General features: G+C 40.4%; 2 protein-coding genes across 2 annotated transcripts; one reads left to right on the top strand and one right to left on the bottom strand.

Annotated features, from left to right (window-relative positions):
* Positions 1-1,105: 1,105 nt before the first annotated feature.
* Positions 1,106-6,381, bottom strand: snrpa (small nuclear ribonucleoprotein polypeptide A). The gene is made up of 7 exons (XM_063004885.1): positions 6,303-6,381; positions 4,745-4,821; positions 4,452-4,624; positions 3,495-3,647; positions 3,226-3,402; positions 2,223-2,311; positions 1,106-1,610 (listed from the first exon to the last, which is right to left on the bottom strand). The coding sequence occupies exons 2-7, from the start codon at positions 4,815-4,817 to the stop codon at positions 1,451-1,453; spliced, it is 825 nt and encodes a 274-aa protein (XP_062860955.1). The 5' UTR covers positions 4,818-4,821; positions 6,303-6,381; the 3' UTR covers positions 1,106-1,450.
* A 268-nt stretch (positions 6,382-6,649) lies between these two features.
* On the top strand, positions 6,650-15,750 carry actmap (actin maturation protease). Its single transcript, XM_063004887.1, has 7 exons — positions 6,650-6,966; positions 12,209-12,402; positions 12,534-12,602; positions 12,884-13,008; positions 13,380-13,509; positions 14,157-14,227; positions 15,068-15,750. The coding sequence occupies exons 2-7, from the start codon at positions 12,227-12,229 to the stop codon at positions 15,394-15,396; spliced, it is 900 nt and encodes a 299-aa protein (XP_062860957.1). The 5' UTR covers positions 6,650-6,966; positions 12,209-12,226; the 3' UTR covers positions 15,397-15,750.
* The last annotated feature ends 474 nt before the right edge of the window (positions 15,751-16,224 follow it).

A 16,224-nucleotide genomic window follows, 5' to 3' on the forward strand; every position in this document is an offset into this window, starting at 1 on the left:
GACCCTGCTCTGCTGCAGATCTGGACATGGCAAACACAGACTCCTCCGAAGTCTGCTGGCTAACACTTCAAAAAGCAGACAAGGACATAAACCAAGAACAAGGACACGAACAAGCCGCTATAACCTCAACATCTGAGAGACATACACAGGACTGACTTACAAAAAGCACAGACATTACATTTGAAATTGCTTGGAAAATTAGATTGCTTGGAATCCCAAACTGAGAAAGGTTAGTGGGTAGATATATGTGGTTTTTCTAGACGGTGGAAAGGAGGTAAAATGATAATGAGCAGTGTTCCTTGTGACAAATCAATTTACTGGATTTTGGATCATTAGTAAAACAAGACTTCAAAGCTCTAATGTCCTTTCAAAAGCAATTCTATTTTAAGGCAACTACATAGATGAAAATGGGAGTTCTACTCATTTATACTAAGGTTACAGCCTATATAATTTATTTATTTATTAGGATTAACACCATGTTTTACACACCTTTCATGACGGGACAGGTAGTTACTGCTTACACAAGATTCACAAGTTCAGTCATGGACAATTTTGTATCTCCAATTAACCTGACAATGTCTTTAAACTGTGGGAAACCCACACAGACACAGCGAGAACATGCAAATTCTACTCAGAAAGAACCCAGCTCGCTCCACCTGCGAATCGAACACGGAAGCTTCTTGCTGTGAGGCAACAGTGCTACCCACTGAGCCACCCCAGCCAATATAAATACGTTTCACTTGTACACCAAAAGTATTTGGACATGCCATTACACCTGTTAGCAACTGTTGTGGCTGAAAAACGCAAATTAATTAATTTGAAGAAGTGTCCCAATAATTTTGTCCAAAGTGTATTTGTTGTTTTCGTTTAATTATTAAAATTCAATAAAGCTGTACTTTTGTTAATGGTCAGATAATATTCAACAAAATAAAGATAAATAAAGATAATTGCAATTGAATTAAAGGATCATCAATTCGGGCATCACTACTCATAACCTGACCCAGATGACCAGTCATAATGGGCCACCAAGTTCTTCCGGCACACAAATCACTTACTTTAAGCTTTAAACACTCATGTACAATGCAGATGAAAGACACACACACTGTACAATAAAAAAAACACCTTTATTTTATAAGGAAAGCTCCAGGTACGATGTCTGGGTGAACAGACTCTGGGTGCAATGCTTTATAACACAAGAGTCAGGCATAAAAAAATCTACTTACAAACTCCACTTCAGGAGAACGGCTGGAGGAGGGATTAAACGGTCGTGATATTGGTATAAAAAACAAACTCATCCAATCACAGATCATGTGGTTTTAGTATCGCTCGAGTACGTTTACCTTTTAACCTTAAACACAGGCGCACACTGAACGCTCTGCAGCCTCCCTCACGTTTAATGATCGACAGGGTTGAAAAGATGCCCCCCCCCCCCACGTAGGAGTGCAGTTTGTTATTTCTTGGCGAACGAGATCTTCATGGCGTTGTTCTGAGTGATCTTGAAGCCCTGTAACGCTTCCCTGGCTGCACCAGCCTGCACCTCGTTGTCGAACTCCACGAAGGCGATGTCGTGCCGGCCGGGGACGAGACGCACCTCTTTGAAACCTGGAAATCTAAAGCAGAGAGAGGAACGGAGTTAGCTCCAAGACCACCGACTAGGATGATAGGATGACAGTTTACGAAGACATGCCCGATATGGGATCAGGATTGGATGATGCTTGTAAAGGCCAAAACAAATACATTATATTTATATGCATGTTTTGGGATACACACCAGCGTCTGCAACAATAAAACAAGTCCATTTCACACTAAAAGCCTGGGGTTAAATGAACAGGTTAAATTTATGATGAGCTGCACATAATGTGAAGCCAAACAATCCGATACTGAATTATTTATAACGTTTATCAGAAGCACCGTGATTTACTGTAATGATTCCTCATTATGCTGTTAGGATTAATTTAGCATAAAGGTCAAGCATAAACAACTTTTAATTAAAAAGCTGGCTGGTGATATTTGACTGACAGAAACTGATAGTTGAGATGCATCATCTTGGGCGTAACTTTAATATTAAACCAATCCAGTGTAATTAAGAGTTATTTCTGGGCTTTTTAAAAGACATGTGCTTTCTATTTATATTATAATAACTGCAATTATTTCATAAACAATCACGTTTACATAAAGAGGAGAATGAATAACGAAGCAAAGCGAAGAGATGCAGCACGTACTGGTTGAAGAGCATGGACAGCATGAGCTCGTTGGTCTCCTCTGGCAGGTTGGTGAGGAACAGGATGTGATTAGGTGGGTTCTCTGAGACCTGTTGTTAAAAGCATGGAAAATGTAATCACTTACTAGTCTAAATACAGTTTAAAAGCACAAATTAACCGCTTTATATACACTCCCGGACGAATAAGTCCTAACACTAGGTTTCTTTGATTGGTCAGCGTTCAGAAAACCAGCCAGAACTAGGGCACTCGGGTTAAACACACCAAGTCCAGTAACTGACTCTTCCAAAGGGTGGGAACTTCTGCAGTAATGACCTCTGCTGATTGGTAGAATGGAGCACAATATACAGTATCTCTCCATATAAACTCGCTTGATGAAGATGCGCTGGTGCAGTCGTCCCTGGACAGGACCAAAAGGTCAGCAGCAGTAGCGGTAACTAAATATGATCAGGTACAGCTTGGATATGACTAAAATGAATAAAAATTGGGGATAAGTGCAAAAATAAAAGTTCTAATAAAGAATTATGAAGCCTAACGTCATGCAAAATTGCATCCAAAAATAGCCTGAATCGGGATGTGACCCAAACTGCATAGTATGTATTAAAAAAGGGGGGCCAAAACAGACAGACACTAATGGTGATCAGTTTGACCCTGTACTGTAAAAATTAGCTTGTGGCACAGGCTGGAACCTCCTAAAAGCAAAATTTGTCCTAATCTGCCCTCTTGTGGCAGATTCAATGACATAAAACGACATTAGGGTTCGTCATAGAGCATCATACATCTCTACCTTGACCTGTCCCCTTCTCCTTCCAGGCAGCTCCATCATTAGCACCCATTTCCCGACATAACTCTCATTCCTCCTTTGCACATGCCCATGGATCATGGACCATCTCAATCTCACCTCCCGAACATCTTACCTGTGCTCTAATCAACCCTCGTCCAGTCCCAACGAGAACCCTACATTGCACCCGTGTTCATACACAAAGTCATAGCTTCAAATTCATACCTGCTGAGGCATCTGGCCTGGCATCTGACCAGGCATCATGCCACCAGGAGGCATGGCACCTGGTGGCATCTGTCCAGGGGCCATCCCAGGAGGCGGCATCATACCTGGAGGCGGCATGTAAGGAGGCTGGCCCGGCATCGGCATCATACGAGGAGCCTGACTCATAGGAGGCATGCCCTGTAAAAACACCACAGAATAATCAGGTTTGTACTTTATATCACAGAACAAATCTGGATCAAACTGAGGCTCAGTCGCTGCTGGGAACTCACGGGCATGGCAGCGAGAGCCGACGCAGCAGCTGCCTTCTTTGAGGCTCCCGATTCAGGCTTGGGCTTCTTCTTCTCCTTCTTACGATCCCGTTCCACATACGTACCCTTCATCTTCGCAATGATGTCAGAGTCTTGCTTTGCATACTGAATGCGCTGTGTGGAGGAAACACGTACACGGGTTTACAGAGAGGACGCGTAACTGTGGAAAAAGCTTTTACACTCACCCACATAGTGAATCTGCAATGTTCTAAAATCATTCAACTACATTTAGAAAACTGATCATTTTTAAATATGATTTTCTTGTAATATTGGTGCTGATCTATTAAACGTCTGAACTGTAAACAGCTTCACGGTGGCTCTCTACAATTGGGGAAATACACAAATGTTTATTTGAAATAGAAGCTCCACTAATATCTGATTTGGTGCAGCCTATTCAAGCAAGCAGATATTTTAATTTAGCAATACAGACAAATAGCTAGAAAGATTTGATAGTGAATTTACACCCCAGTAAGATTTAAATGAATTATAAGATCATCACTTTTTGGTGTCACGCATTCAGGCAACCATTTGTAAGACTACAACCAAAGATAATTTAACACATTTTCACATTATTAAACACCTTAATTTGCCATGCAAACACATTTGCATTGCCATCACATGCTGCATCCAAATTGACATACTATGTATAAATAAAGAGTAAAAAGACTGTAAAAAAAATAAGCAACAATACCATTATTATTTTGGGTTTCTTTTTTTTTTTGAAAAAACTGACTAGATGGTTACTATGTATAAATTTTTTTTACAAAACAAATGTTATGGGTTGATGCTTCCTAAATGCTCCCATTTTAAGATTATCTGTAGTTATTAAAGAATTAGAAATATCACATGAACATGATTCGATTGATTCCGCTATACATGCTTCTAAAAAATGGGACCCCAGAAGTGAACGTGACATACCATGGGCTTATCATAAAACGGAAAGCCCTGCATGGATCTCAGAGCGTTGGATGCACTGTTGACTTCTTTGAAGATCACGAAGGCCTGACCTCTTAACTTCAATATGCGAGAAACAAGGATGTCCAGGATTTGTCCAAACTGCGAGAAAATCGCATAAAGCGATTTCTTCAATTCTGTGAAATATCAAGAAACGAAGATGTGAACAATCCACCACGAAAGACATTGCTCTTTTACATTTAGAATAAAGACTGTAAAGCATGTGGGACAAAAAGGGAACGCTTGTAAAGACATACCATCCTTTTTGATTTTTTCATTCAAGTTGTTGATGTAAATAGTGTGATTGAGACGGAGATCCGGGCCAGACATGTTCCTACAAAAGGAGGAAAAAAAATAAGTCTTACAAGAGCAGCAAAAACATTTTCACCTGAAAACTAATCAAAATCAAATGAATAGTAAAATAAATTATTTGTGTGTCTTATATTGACTGTGCCACTCTTTAGCTTGTTAAACAGTCACGATCAGCTTAAGTGAAGACCTATTAACATTAATCACCTAAATAGCATCTCTAATCAGCTTTCAAATTCAAGGTATTGTTGAATACTACTAGTAGAGATATCATCAACATGATCAAGTGAAACTATTGTTCTTACAAGCAGACCGTATAACCAAGAGACAGCCTGAACAGGGAAACAGACCGTGAAAAACCGACATTTGTAACCATCCACCGATTTAAAAAATGACCAAATGAATGTCAAAATGACTGTTCTAACCAAGCCAGTCCTTTTTTATATAAATGGTACTTGACAACCTTTTGTACATTAATCTGCACATTTTCTTATATTTTCTCATATTTGCACTGTGGTTCACTTTATAATTTATATTTTACAGCTATTTTACAGTTACTTATAATCTATACCAGCCTTACAATGTTGTGTGTACTATTACTTTTGATTCATGTAACTTGCTACTGAGACATCTATCTATCCATCCATCCATCCATCCATCCATCCATCCATCCATCCATCTATCCATCCATCCATCCATCCATCCATCCATCCATCCATCCATCCATCTATCCATCTATCCATCCATCCATCCATCTATCCATCTATCTATCTATCTACCTACCCATCTACCTGTTCTTACACATATCAGTGCTCATATTACCTACAAAATAGGCACCAAATACATCAGTCACAAATTTTAACTTCTACTTACTGTCTTGCAAAAAGCATGTTTTGAGATTTAGTGCTATGGCTTAACAGTGAGGTTTATTTCGACTATGCAAACAAACCAATGACCATATTTATGAAGAATCCTGGACTGTGTTACATTAGTCTCTGTATTCTGGAGTGGTTGGTAGCTACTTTACTTATCCCGAAGAAAATTATTGTATAAAAGTATTGGCTGGGAATTACATTGTACAAGTACACAACGAGTTTCCAATAAACACGTGTAATAAAACTCTAACAAGAACAAAAACTAAAGAAAACCTCACATGTCCACACGTTGGCTAGCTAGTTAGCCAGAATGCTAACTAGTTACAAGCTCACCAGGCAATTGAACACCAAATATCAGGTCCACCTCTGTTGTATGTATATTGCACCACATAAATCCTAAATGTCTATTTTATAGATTTAAATTCTTTAGATTTAAAATTTTGGGATTCTTTATGAACTGCAATAACCTCATTATGCTAACACATACACACGCTAGGCTAACTAGCAATCCATTCTAGCAAACCAACGAAACATGAATTATTTTCATTGCAACTTAAACTACATCATTCAAACGTAAAAAGAACAGCACAGTAAATGCAAACGATACATATTTAAAACATTGTATACTTACACTTTCAAATTTATCGCAGCAAATTAAAATGAATGAGCAAGCCACCAAATAAAAGGTCTACTAGTATAGCCAAACGGTCCCGCCTACTTTTCAAAGCAGCAGTCTGATTGGACGATGGTCCAACAAGCAGCTTGTAGATTGGCGACTGGTGGCTGTGTTTCAAACAGCACATTATGCACTAAAAAGTGTTTAAAAAGACTATTGATAGTGTACTACTTTTTACACTACTTAGAACTATAGCATGCGATTTGATACGCAACCACTAGCAATAGAGTATCTGTTTATCTTCTACTTGACCCGCCTTTAGCTAACGTTGTACCATTCTGTTATGCACGGATACCACGTTGTTGCGTTATTTTTATTTTGTTTAAATTTAAGTTTTATATATTATACAGATATAGAAGATACATTCGGGTGAATGTTCACGACGCCACGATCTGTTTTATTTCCTTATTAGGAATTTCTATGTTCAGGATGCTTAGTGTGTTCCAAATAGCCTCTGTTGGTACATGTAGTGCACTACGTAGGGTGCATCCGCAGTTTATTTCTACCATATGTAGTGAGGTAATATAGGGAGTAAGGAATCGTTTAAGATTCGCCCCTAAACCGGTGTACCATAACAGTGGCTCTGTAATGGAGTTAAAAAGACTGGGTTTTAGAAAAGGTTTGTGCGAAATTTGTTGTTATTTAAAAAGAGCGTTAATACTTTACTTTGTTAATGCATTAGTTGTTTGTAAATAACATTGTATTATAAATGACAAATTACTGTATATATACAGGGGTTGGACAATGAAACTGAAACACCTGGTTTTAGACCACAATAATTTATTAGTATGGCGTAGGGCCTCCTTTTGCGGCCAATACAGCGTCAATTCGTCTTGGAAATGACATATACAAGTCCTGCACAGTGGTCAGAGGGATTTTAAGCCATTCTTCTTGCAGGATAGTGGCCAGGTCACTACGTGATGCTGGTGGAGGAAAACGTTTCCTGACTCGCTTCTCCAAAACACCCCAAAGTGGCTCAATAATATTTAGATCTGGTGACTGTGCAGGCCATGGGAGATGTTCAACTCCACTTTCATGTTCATCAAACCAATCTTTCACCAGTCTTGCTGTGTGTATTGATGCATTGTCATCCTGATACACGGCACCACCTTCAGGATACAATGTTTGAATGTTTGCACATGGTCCTCCAGAATGGTTCGGTAGTCCTTGGCAGTGACGCGCCCATCTAGCACAAGTATTGGGCCAAGGGAATGCCATGATATGGCAGCCCAAACCATCACTGATCCACCCCCATGCTTCACTCTGGGCATGCAACAGTCTGGGTGGTACGCTTCTTTGGGGCTTCTCCACACCGTAACTCTCCCGGATGTGGGGAAAACAGTAAAGGTGGACTCATCAGAGAACAATACATGTTTCACATTGTCCACAGCCCAAGATTTGCGCTCCTTGCACCATTGAAACCGACGTTTGGCATTGGCACGAGTGACCAAAGGTTTGGCTATAGCAGCCCGGCCGTGTATATTGACCCTGTGGAGCTCCCGACGGACAGTTCTGGTGGAAACAGGAGAGTTGAGGTGCACATTTAATAGACAGCTTCCTCTTGCGTCCACAGTTAATCCTGTTGGATGTGGTTTGTCCTTCTTGGTGGTATGCTGACATTACCCTGGATACCGTGGCTCTTGATACATCACAAAGACTTGCTGTCTTGGTCACAGATGCGCCAGCAAGACGTGCACCAACAATTTGTCCTCTTTTGAACTCTGGTATGTCACCCATAATGTTGTGTGCATTGCAATATTTTGAGCAAAACTGTGCTCTTACCCTGCTAATTGAACCTTCACACTCTGCTCTTACTGGTGCAATGTGCAATTAATGAAGATGCCACCAGACTGGTCCAATTTAGCCATGAAACCTCCCACACTAAAATGACAGGTGTTTCAGTTATTTTGTCCAACCCCTGTATACAGTGCCTTGCAAAAGTATTCAGCCCCCTTGAACTTTTCAACCTTTTGCCACATTTCAGGCTTCAAACATAACGATATGAAATTGTAATTTTTTGTGAAGAATCAACAACAAGTGGGACACAATCGTGAAGTAGAACGAAATTTATTGGATATTTTAAACTTTTTTTAGAAATAAAAAACTAAAAAGTGGGGCGTGCAATATTATTCAGCCCCTTTACTTTCAGTGCAGCAAACTCACTCCAGAAGTTCAGTGAGGATCTCTGAATGATCCAAAGTTGACCTAAATGACTGATGGTGATAAATAGAATCCACCTGTGTGTAATCAAGTCTCCGTATAAATGCACCTGCTCTGTGATAGTCTCAGAGTTCTGTTTAAAGCGCAGAGAGCATCATGAAGACCAAGGAACACACCAGGCAGGTCCGAGATACTGTTGTGGAGAAGTTTAAAGCCGGATTTGGATACAAAAAGATTTCCCAAGCTTTAAACATCTCAAGGAGCACTGTGCAAGCGATCATATTGAAATGGAAGGAGTATCAGACCCCTGCAAATCTACCAAGACCCGGCCGTCCCTCTAAACTTTCAGCTCAAACAAGGAGAAGACTGATCAGAGATGCAGCCAAGAGGCCCATGATCACTCTGAATGAACTGCAGAGATCTACAGCTGAGGTGGGAGACTCTGTCCATAGGACACAATCAGTCGTACACTGCACAAATCTGGCCTTTATGGAAGAGTGGCAAGAAGAAAGCCATTTCTCAAAGATATCTATAAAAAGTCACCTGGGAGACACACCAAACATGTGGAAGAAGGTGCTCTGGTCAGATGAAACCAAAATCGAACTTTTTGGCCACAATGCAAAACGTTATGTTTGGCGTAAAAGCAACACAGCTCATCACCCTGAACACACCATCCCCACTGTCAAACATGGTGGTGGCAGCATCATGGTTTGGGCCTGCTTTTCTTCAGCAGGGACAGGGAAGATGGTTAAAATTGATGGGAAGATGGATGGAGCCAAATACAGGACCATTCTGGAAGAAAACCTGTTGCAGTCTGCAAAAGATTTATCTTCCAACAAGACAATGATCCAAAACATAAAGCAAAATCTACAATGGAATGGTTCACAAATAAACGTATCCAGGTGTTAGAATGGCCAAGTCAAAGTCCAGACCTGAATCCCATCGAGAATCTGTGGAAAGAGCTGAAAACTGCTGTTCACAAACGCTCTCCATCCAACCTCACTGAGCTCGAGCTGTTTTGCAAGGAAGAATGGGCAAAAATTTCTGTCTCTCGATGTGCAAAACTGATAGAGACATACCCCAAGCGACTTGCAGCTGTAATCGCAGCAAAAGGTGGCGCTACAAAGTATTAACGCAAGGGGGCTGAATAATATTGCACGCCCCACTTTTCAGTTTTTTATTTCTAAAAAAAGTTTAAAATATCCAATAAATTTCGTTCTACTTCACGATTGTGTCCCACTTGTTGTTGATTCTTCACAAAAAATTACAATTTCATATCGTTATGTTTGAAGCCTGAAATGTGGCAAAAGGTTGAAAAGTTCAAGGGGGCTGAATACTTTTGCAAGGCACTGTATATACAGTGTATCACAAAAGTGAGTACACCCCTCACATTTCTGCAAATAATTAAGTATATCTTTTCATGGGACAACACTGACAAAATGATACTTTGACACAATGAAAAGTAGTCTGTGTGCAGCTTATATAACAGTATAAATTTATTCTTCCCTCAAAATAACTCAATATACAGCCATTAATGTCTAAACCACCGGCAACAAAAGTGAGTACACCCCTTAGTGAAAGTTCCTGAAGTGTCAATATTTTGTGTGGCCACCATTATTTCCCAGAACTGCCTTAACTCTCCTGGGCATGGAGTTTACCAGAGCTTCACAGGTTGCCACTGGAATGCTTTTCCACTCCTCCATGACGACATCACGGAGCTGGCGGATATTCGAGACTTTGCGCTCCTCCACCTTCTGCTTGAGGATGCCCCAAAGATGTTCTATTGGGTTTAGGTCTGGAGACATGCTTGGCCAGTCCATCACCTTTACCCTCAGCCTCTTCAATAAAGCAGTGGTCGTCTTAGAGGTGTGTTTGGGGTCATTATCATGCTGGAACACTGCCCTGCGACCCAGTTTCCGGAGGGAGGGGATCATGCTCTGCTTCAGTATTTCACAGTACATATTGGAGTTCATGTGTCCCTCAATGAAATGTAACTCCCCAACACCTGCTGCACTCATGCAGCCCCAGACCATGGCATTCCCACCACCATGCTTGACTGTAGGCATGACACACTTATCTTTGTACTCCTCACCTGATTGCCACCACACATGCTCGAGACCATCTGAACCAAACAAATTAATCTTGGTCTCATCAGACCATAGGACATGGTTCCAGTAATCCATGTCCTATGTTGACATGTCTTCAGCAAACTGTTTGCGGTCTTTCTTGTGTAGAGACTTCAGAAGAGGCTTCCTTCTGGGGTGACAGCCATGCAGACCGATTTGATGTAGTGTGCGGCGTATGGTCTGAGCACTGACAGGCTGACCCTCCCACCTTTTCAATCTCTGCAGCAATGCTGACAGCACTCCTGCGCCTATCTTTCAAAGACAGCAGTTGGATGTGACGCTGAGCACGTGCACTCAGCTTCTTTGGACGACCGACGCGAGGTCTGTTCTGAGTGGACCCTGCTCTTTTAAAACGCTGGATGATCTTGGCCACTGTGCTGCAGCTCAGTTTCAGGGTGTTGGCAATCTTCTTGTAGCCTTGGCCATCTTCATGTAGCGCAACAATTCATCTTTCAAGATCCTCAGAGAGTTCTTTGCCATGAGGTGCCATGTTGGAACTTTCAGTGACCAGTATGAGAGAGTGTGAGAGCTGTACTACTAAATTGAACACACCTGCTCCCTATGCACACCTGAGACCTAGTAACACTAACGAGTCACATGACATTTTGGAGGGAAACTGACAAGCAGTGCTCAATTTGGACATTTAGGGGTGTAGTCTCTTAGGGGTGTACTCACTTTTGTTGCCGGTGGTTTAGACATTAATGGCTGTATATTGAGTTATTTTGAGGGAAGAATAAATTTACACTGTTATATAAGCTGCACACAGACTACTTTTCATTGTGTCAAAGTGTCCTTTTGTCAGTGTTGTCCCATGAAAAGATATACTTAAATATCTGCAGAAATGTGAGGGGTGTACTCACTTTTGTGATACACTGTATATATATATATACATATATATAATGTGTATGTGTGTGCAGTATAAACATATATGTACATAGTATGTATGTAGTAGATTCATGATTCATGTCAGTCCCTGGCCAGCCAGGGTGTTCCTATAATAAACCCCTATTTATGGTTCTTGGGTGGCACAGCGGTGAAATAATGCTATGCCACTACCGCTGGGATTCAGGGCGGCATGGTGAGTAGTGGGTAGCACTGTCGCCTCACAGCAAGAAGGTCCTGGGTTCGATCCCCAGTCCAAAAACATGCATCCAGTCTAATTGGAGACACTGAATTGTCCTATAGGTACCCAAGCCTGGATAAATAAGGAGGGTTGTGTCAGGAAGGGCATCCGGTGTAAAAACTGTGCCAAATGTGGCCTAACGGGAGCAGCCGAGGAAATAGACTACCGCTGGGATTCAGGGTTCAAATCCTCAGAAGAGTTAGTGGGCATCAAGATACATGACACTTTATTTTTTAAGTACAAGAAGATGGTGCAATGATTGTCCATGTAAATCCATGTGTACAGATTATGGTACACACTTAGTTTAAAAACAAAGGTCCTGGTTAGGGTCACAATGGGTCCAATACCACCTCAGAACAACAACACTCTTCAAACTCTGCATTTTTTACGTGAAATGCAAAGCTGTAAATAAAGTGTCCCTGTTTATTTATATCACTCTGTCCATTATGTAGTCTGAAAAGGAGAAGAAAATGCCGATGGATCCTCTGTCTCCTCCACCACCTCCACTTCCTCCACCCCATCTCTCAGCCCTAGCCCCTTCAGTACCCAGTAAGAAGAAGCTCTATCAGGCTATAGCTGAGGGCAAGACCGTTGTTGAAGGCGACTTTGACGAGGCTCTTCAGCTTCTCGCACAGAGAGAAAGCAGGTGGGAAAAGTCCTAATGCTTTAAAGAATGCAGTAGTAGTAGAGTTTACACACACTACCTTACTTACACACACACACACACACACACACACACACACACACGTCTTTAAACAAACTTTTTTTTGAATAAAGTTTTAGGAAGGACCTACAGTGGGTGCTGTTCAACAAGTATGTACCTTCACTGATTCAGGATGGCCCCACGTAAGTGTTTTAATAATATACTTATACTTTTATATATACGTTTAGAGGGTATAATAGTTCCCCTTTCCTCTTTTTTATATCTACAATAATTTCCAGACTGCAGATTTATGATTAAAATTGATTAAATATGATTTGTGCATATTGTTCTATAAACCATTGAGCCAATACTTAGAATGTGTGTATGCATGATTTAACATTGTGTAGATTGTGTTGTTCTAAATAGAATGCTTTAATAAATAAAAGAAATAATTAATGAATAAATGTTACTGGTGTCATTAAAGATGTGGCCTGGTGGCGTTATGGATGGCATCTCATTTATTAAAGCCTACCATGACCATATCCATGAAGCAGATCATACAGACATCACTGGATAAAGGCTTCACTGCACAGGGGGAAATGTTTTCAGGTAATAATCTGGTTGATGCACAAAAGTCTGCATCCCTCATGGTTTCTGAATGGGTGAGTGGGCATGGTATGTTATATAGTGGTATGTTTTTTTCTTTTAATGCATTGAATTACACTGAATTATTGCACATCTCTTTTTGTAATTAAATAGAACATATCACTATAACATATACATAACATACCACTATTTTACTATTTAATTACAATAAAGAGATGTGAAAGAGATGTGAAATCATTCTGTGTAATTCAAATAAAAAAAGAGCCAATCAAAAAGGGGGTAATTACCTTCTCACAGCATTGTATATAACACTAAAGACATTTCAGTGCTTGATGAATGATTAACAGCTTGATCTTTCTTTCTTGCATTACTAGCCAGTGATATGGCTCAGCTTGCACAGGAGGTGTGTGGCTGCAGAGTTCAGAGACTGTCTGGTGGTATGACTGGAGACAACGTTCCACTTATCCTCAAACATCTCACCGATGGACAACCGATCTTAATACCGTATCCATATCACTCCTGCGGGGGGTCACAGACATCTCGTAATTAATGACGCACCACTATAACCATGAACGTTACTTAATGTAGTAGATGTTAGATCATGTACAGGTGAACTCTTGAGTCTGAATAACAATTCTTCAGGCTGGGTGGGATATGAAAGGGCCCCAATTATTCATAATCAGCACTTACCTGTTTGTCTAATGGAAGATTCTATATTCTTTATTCTTACAAACCAACAATTGGTGCTCATTGTATATACATAGCACAGATATTTCACTTCATTTTAAACCATTGCTTCACTCTGGTCAGGGTGGGTCCAGCTTCCCTGGAATCGCTGGTCACACACCCACTGACAGGACGCCAGATGCTTTTATCCAAAGCGACTAACAGTACAGTATACAGTCTAAGCAACTGAGGGTTAAGGGCCTTGCTCAAGGGCAGTGGTGGGGTTTGAACCGGCAACCTTCAGATTACTAGTCCGGTACCTTAACCACTAGGCTACAGTGCCCTACTGCCCAATAGATCTTGGTGACCACCCCCAGACCCCATTTATTATAAAAAATGGCTGCATCCTTTATATTTTATTAACCCTTTTATTTAATGTCACATTTTATCAGAAAAAAACTGACCTCCTTAACTATGTAGCATAGATACGATGAGGATTTTAATCATGAGCCTTGTCTACGTAGTGGTCACAAAGCACACTGGGCAGTAGCTTCAGGTAAGAACAACCAACACAATCCAGTTTGTAAATCCAGTTTGGCCTGTATTAAAAAGAAGAACTGTACAAATACTGTATGCAGTATTTAATGTTTTATAATAGTAATTTTCTTGATTTGATGATTGCAGTAACATATTTTGCAAACTGTATTTATCAACTTCAATATTATGGGCTAATTCCAATTATTTATGACATACCATCCTAAATAAGTTTATGTCGATTCCCAGTTGTAACACGTCAGCGTGGAAAAAGTTTATTGTTTATATGCAAGGCACCATAGTTTGAACAATAATTTGATGTTTTTTTTACTAATATTTTCCTGTTTCTGTTCCTTTAACCACCCAAACAATAATGCACTTGCTGTTTTGTGTAATACAATCAGTTTTATCAGCATAAAATTCATTAACTGTGCACGCCTAAATTAGCATCAATTACAATAATTACCACTGCTTTATGCTGGTCGGGGTCGCAGTGGGTCCGGTTTTCTCTGCATCACTAGGTGTAATGCGGTAACGCTCCTCGGACAGGATGCCCACACCCCCTCACCCCCAGATATAACCAATCATGTCTGTATATAGACGCCCAACTGACTGATAGCACCGCTGGGAATTCAAACCCTGGATTCTAACAGTAGTGGGCTGATGTACAACAATCAATTAATCAATATTTAAAATCACCTCCACTGCTGCTATGCAGACGTCTTACATAAATGTCTTTCACTGTTACACCCCGTGCACAATTATCGAAATATTAAATCTCTATATCAATACTTAAGTTTGATTGTGATATTGTATGTATGTGTTTTTTTTAATGGTTTGATCGTGTACGTTACATTTACAGGTGTGGTTCTCGGCCTGCCTCAGGGTTCTGTATCTAGTCACCGGCTCCGCACTGAAGCCACCCTGCCGTGGGTGCATCTCTCCCAAGAAAACCCTCCTGATAATTGGCTTGCGGAGGCAGTCGAGGTTTACATCTTAGCCAAACAGGGCAAGAGTCTGCGCTACCAGCTGTGGAAGTTAGAAACCGTGGCTCAGAGTAACGGCCAGCTCAGAGAACTGGACCCTCAGAGAGCCGCTGATGGATCGTACTATGTCCTGCCCCCCGGTGGGGTGGAAGAGGGTCTGTCAGGGCAGGTGGTGCTGCTTTATTCCTGCTCACAGACAAACTAATCATACAAGGACTGAACGGTCCAGGACATTTCACCCTGAAGCTGCTTCTGTAAATGTATTTGAGGTTTCATCCACTAGGTGGCCTTAAGTCCATTATATTTCTGAAACGGTTGCAGTTCTGGGAAATTCATAAGGCCTTTTGATTTCAGCCCCTGGAGGCAAGAATTATTTTTGTAAGAAGGTTTTAAGAAGAGCATTTATCGTAATTATTTAGTGTCATTTCATTTCAACTTTACACTTGAATACTAGACAAAAACTATTCTTAGACTGCTAGTGTCCAAAGACTTTCATTTTATATAAACCTATTTATATGCAATTCACATTTATTGGTTGTTTATTAACGTATTAACTCTAGGAAACGTGTTAATAAAAATAAACATTAAAAAAACATAAATGTCTTGCATTTTTACTATTTAAAGTTACCATAAACCCAAAAACGTATACTCCGCTTAGATGACTCTGTGGAAAAACACACAAGACCACTTACATTTTTTTCTTAGATCAGAATCTATACAAGTATGACAATCATTTATTTCCATTCTGCTGAATTCCATCAGAGCCACATTCTATATCGTAAAGAATTAATTAAATGATCACATAAACCAAATCCTGTTAAACCAGAAAGAGAAAGACACTGCTGTGTTTGTGTCTTTTATGTCTTTTGAATACCTCTGTTTTATTTTGAAGGGTACTCCCAAAATTTTATTTTTAACCATTTATAAACCTCCAAGATACTCTGCAAATTTTATAGATGAATTTGCTGAACTGCTGTCAGTTATCTCCACTGAGTACAGCTTCTTCATCATAACTGGGGATTTTAACATCCAC

This window comes from Trichomycterus rosablanca, chromosome 11 (genome assembly GCF_030014385.1).
Source record: "Trichomycterus rosablanca isolate fTriRos1 chromosome 11, fTriRos1.hap1, whole genome shotgun sequence".
In the NCBI taxonomy this organism is placed as follows: domain Eukaryota; kingdom Metazoa; phylum Chordata; class Actinopteri; order Siluriformes; family Trichomycteridae; genus Trichomycterus; species Trichomycterus rosablanca.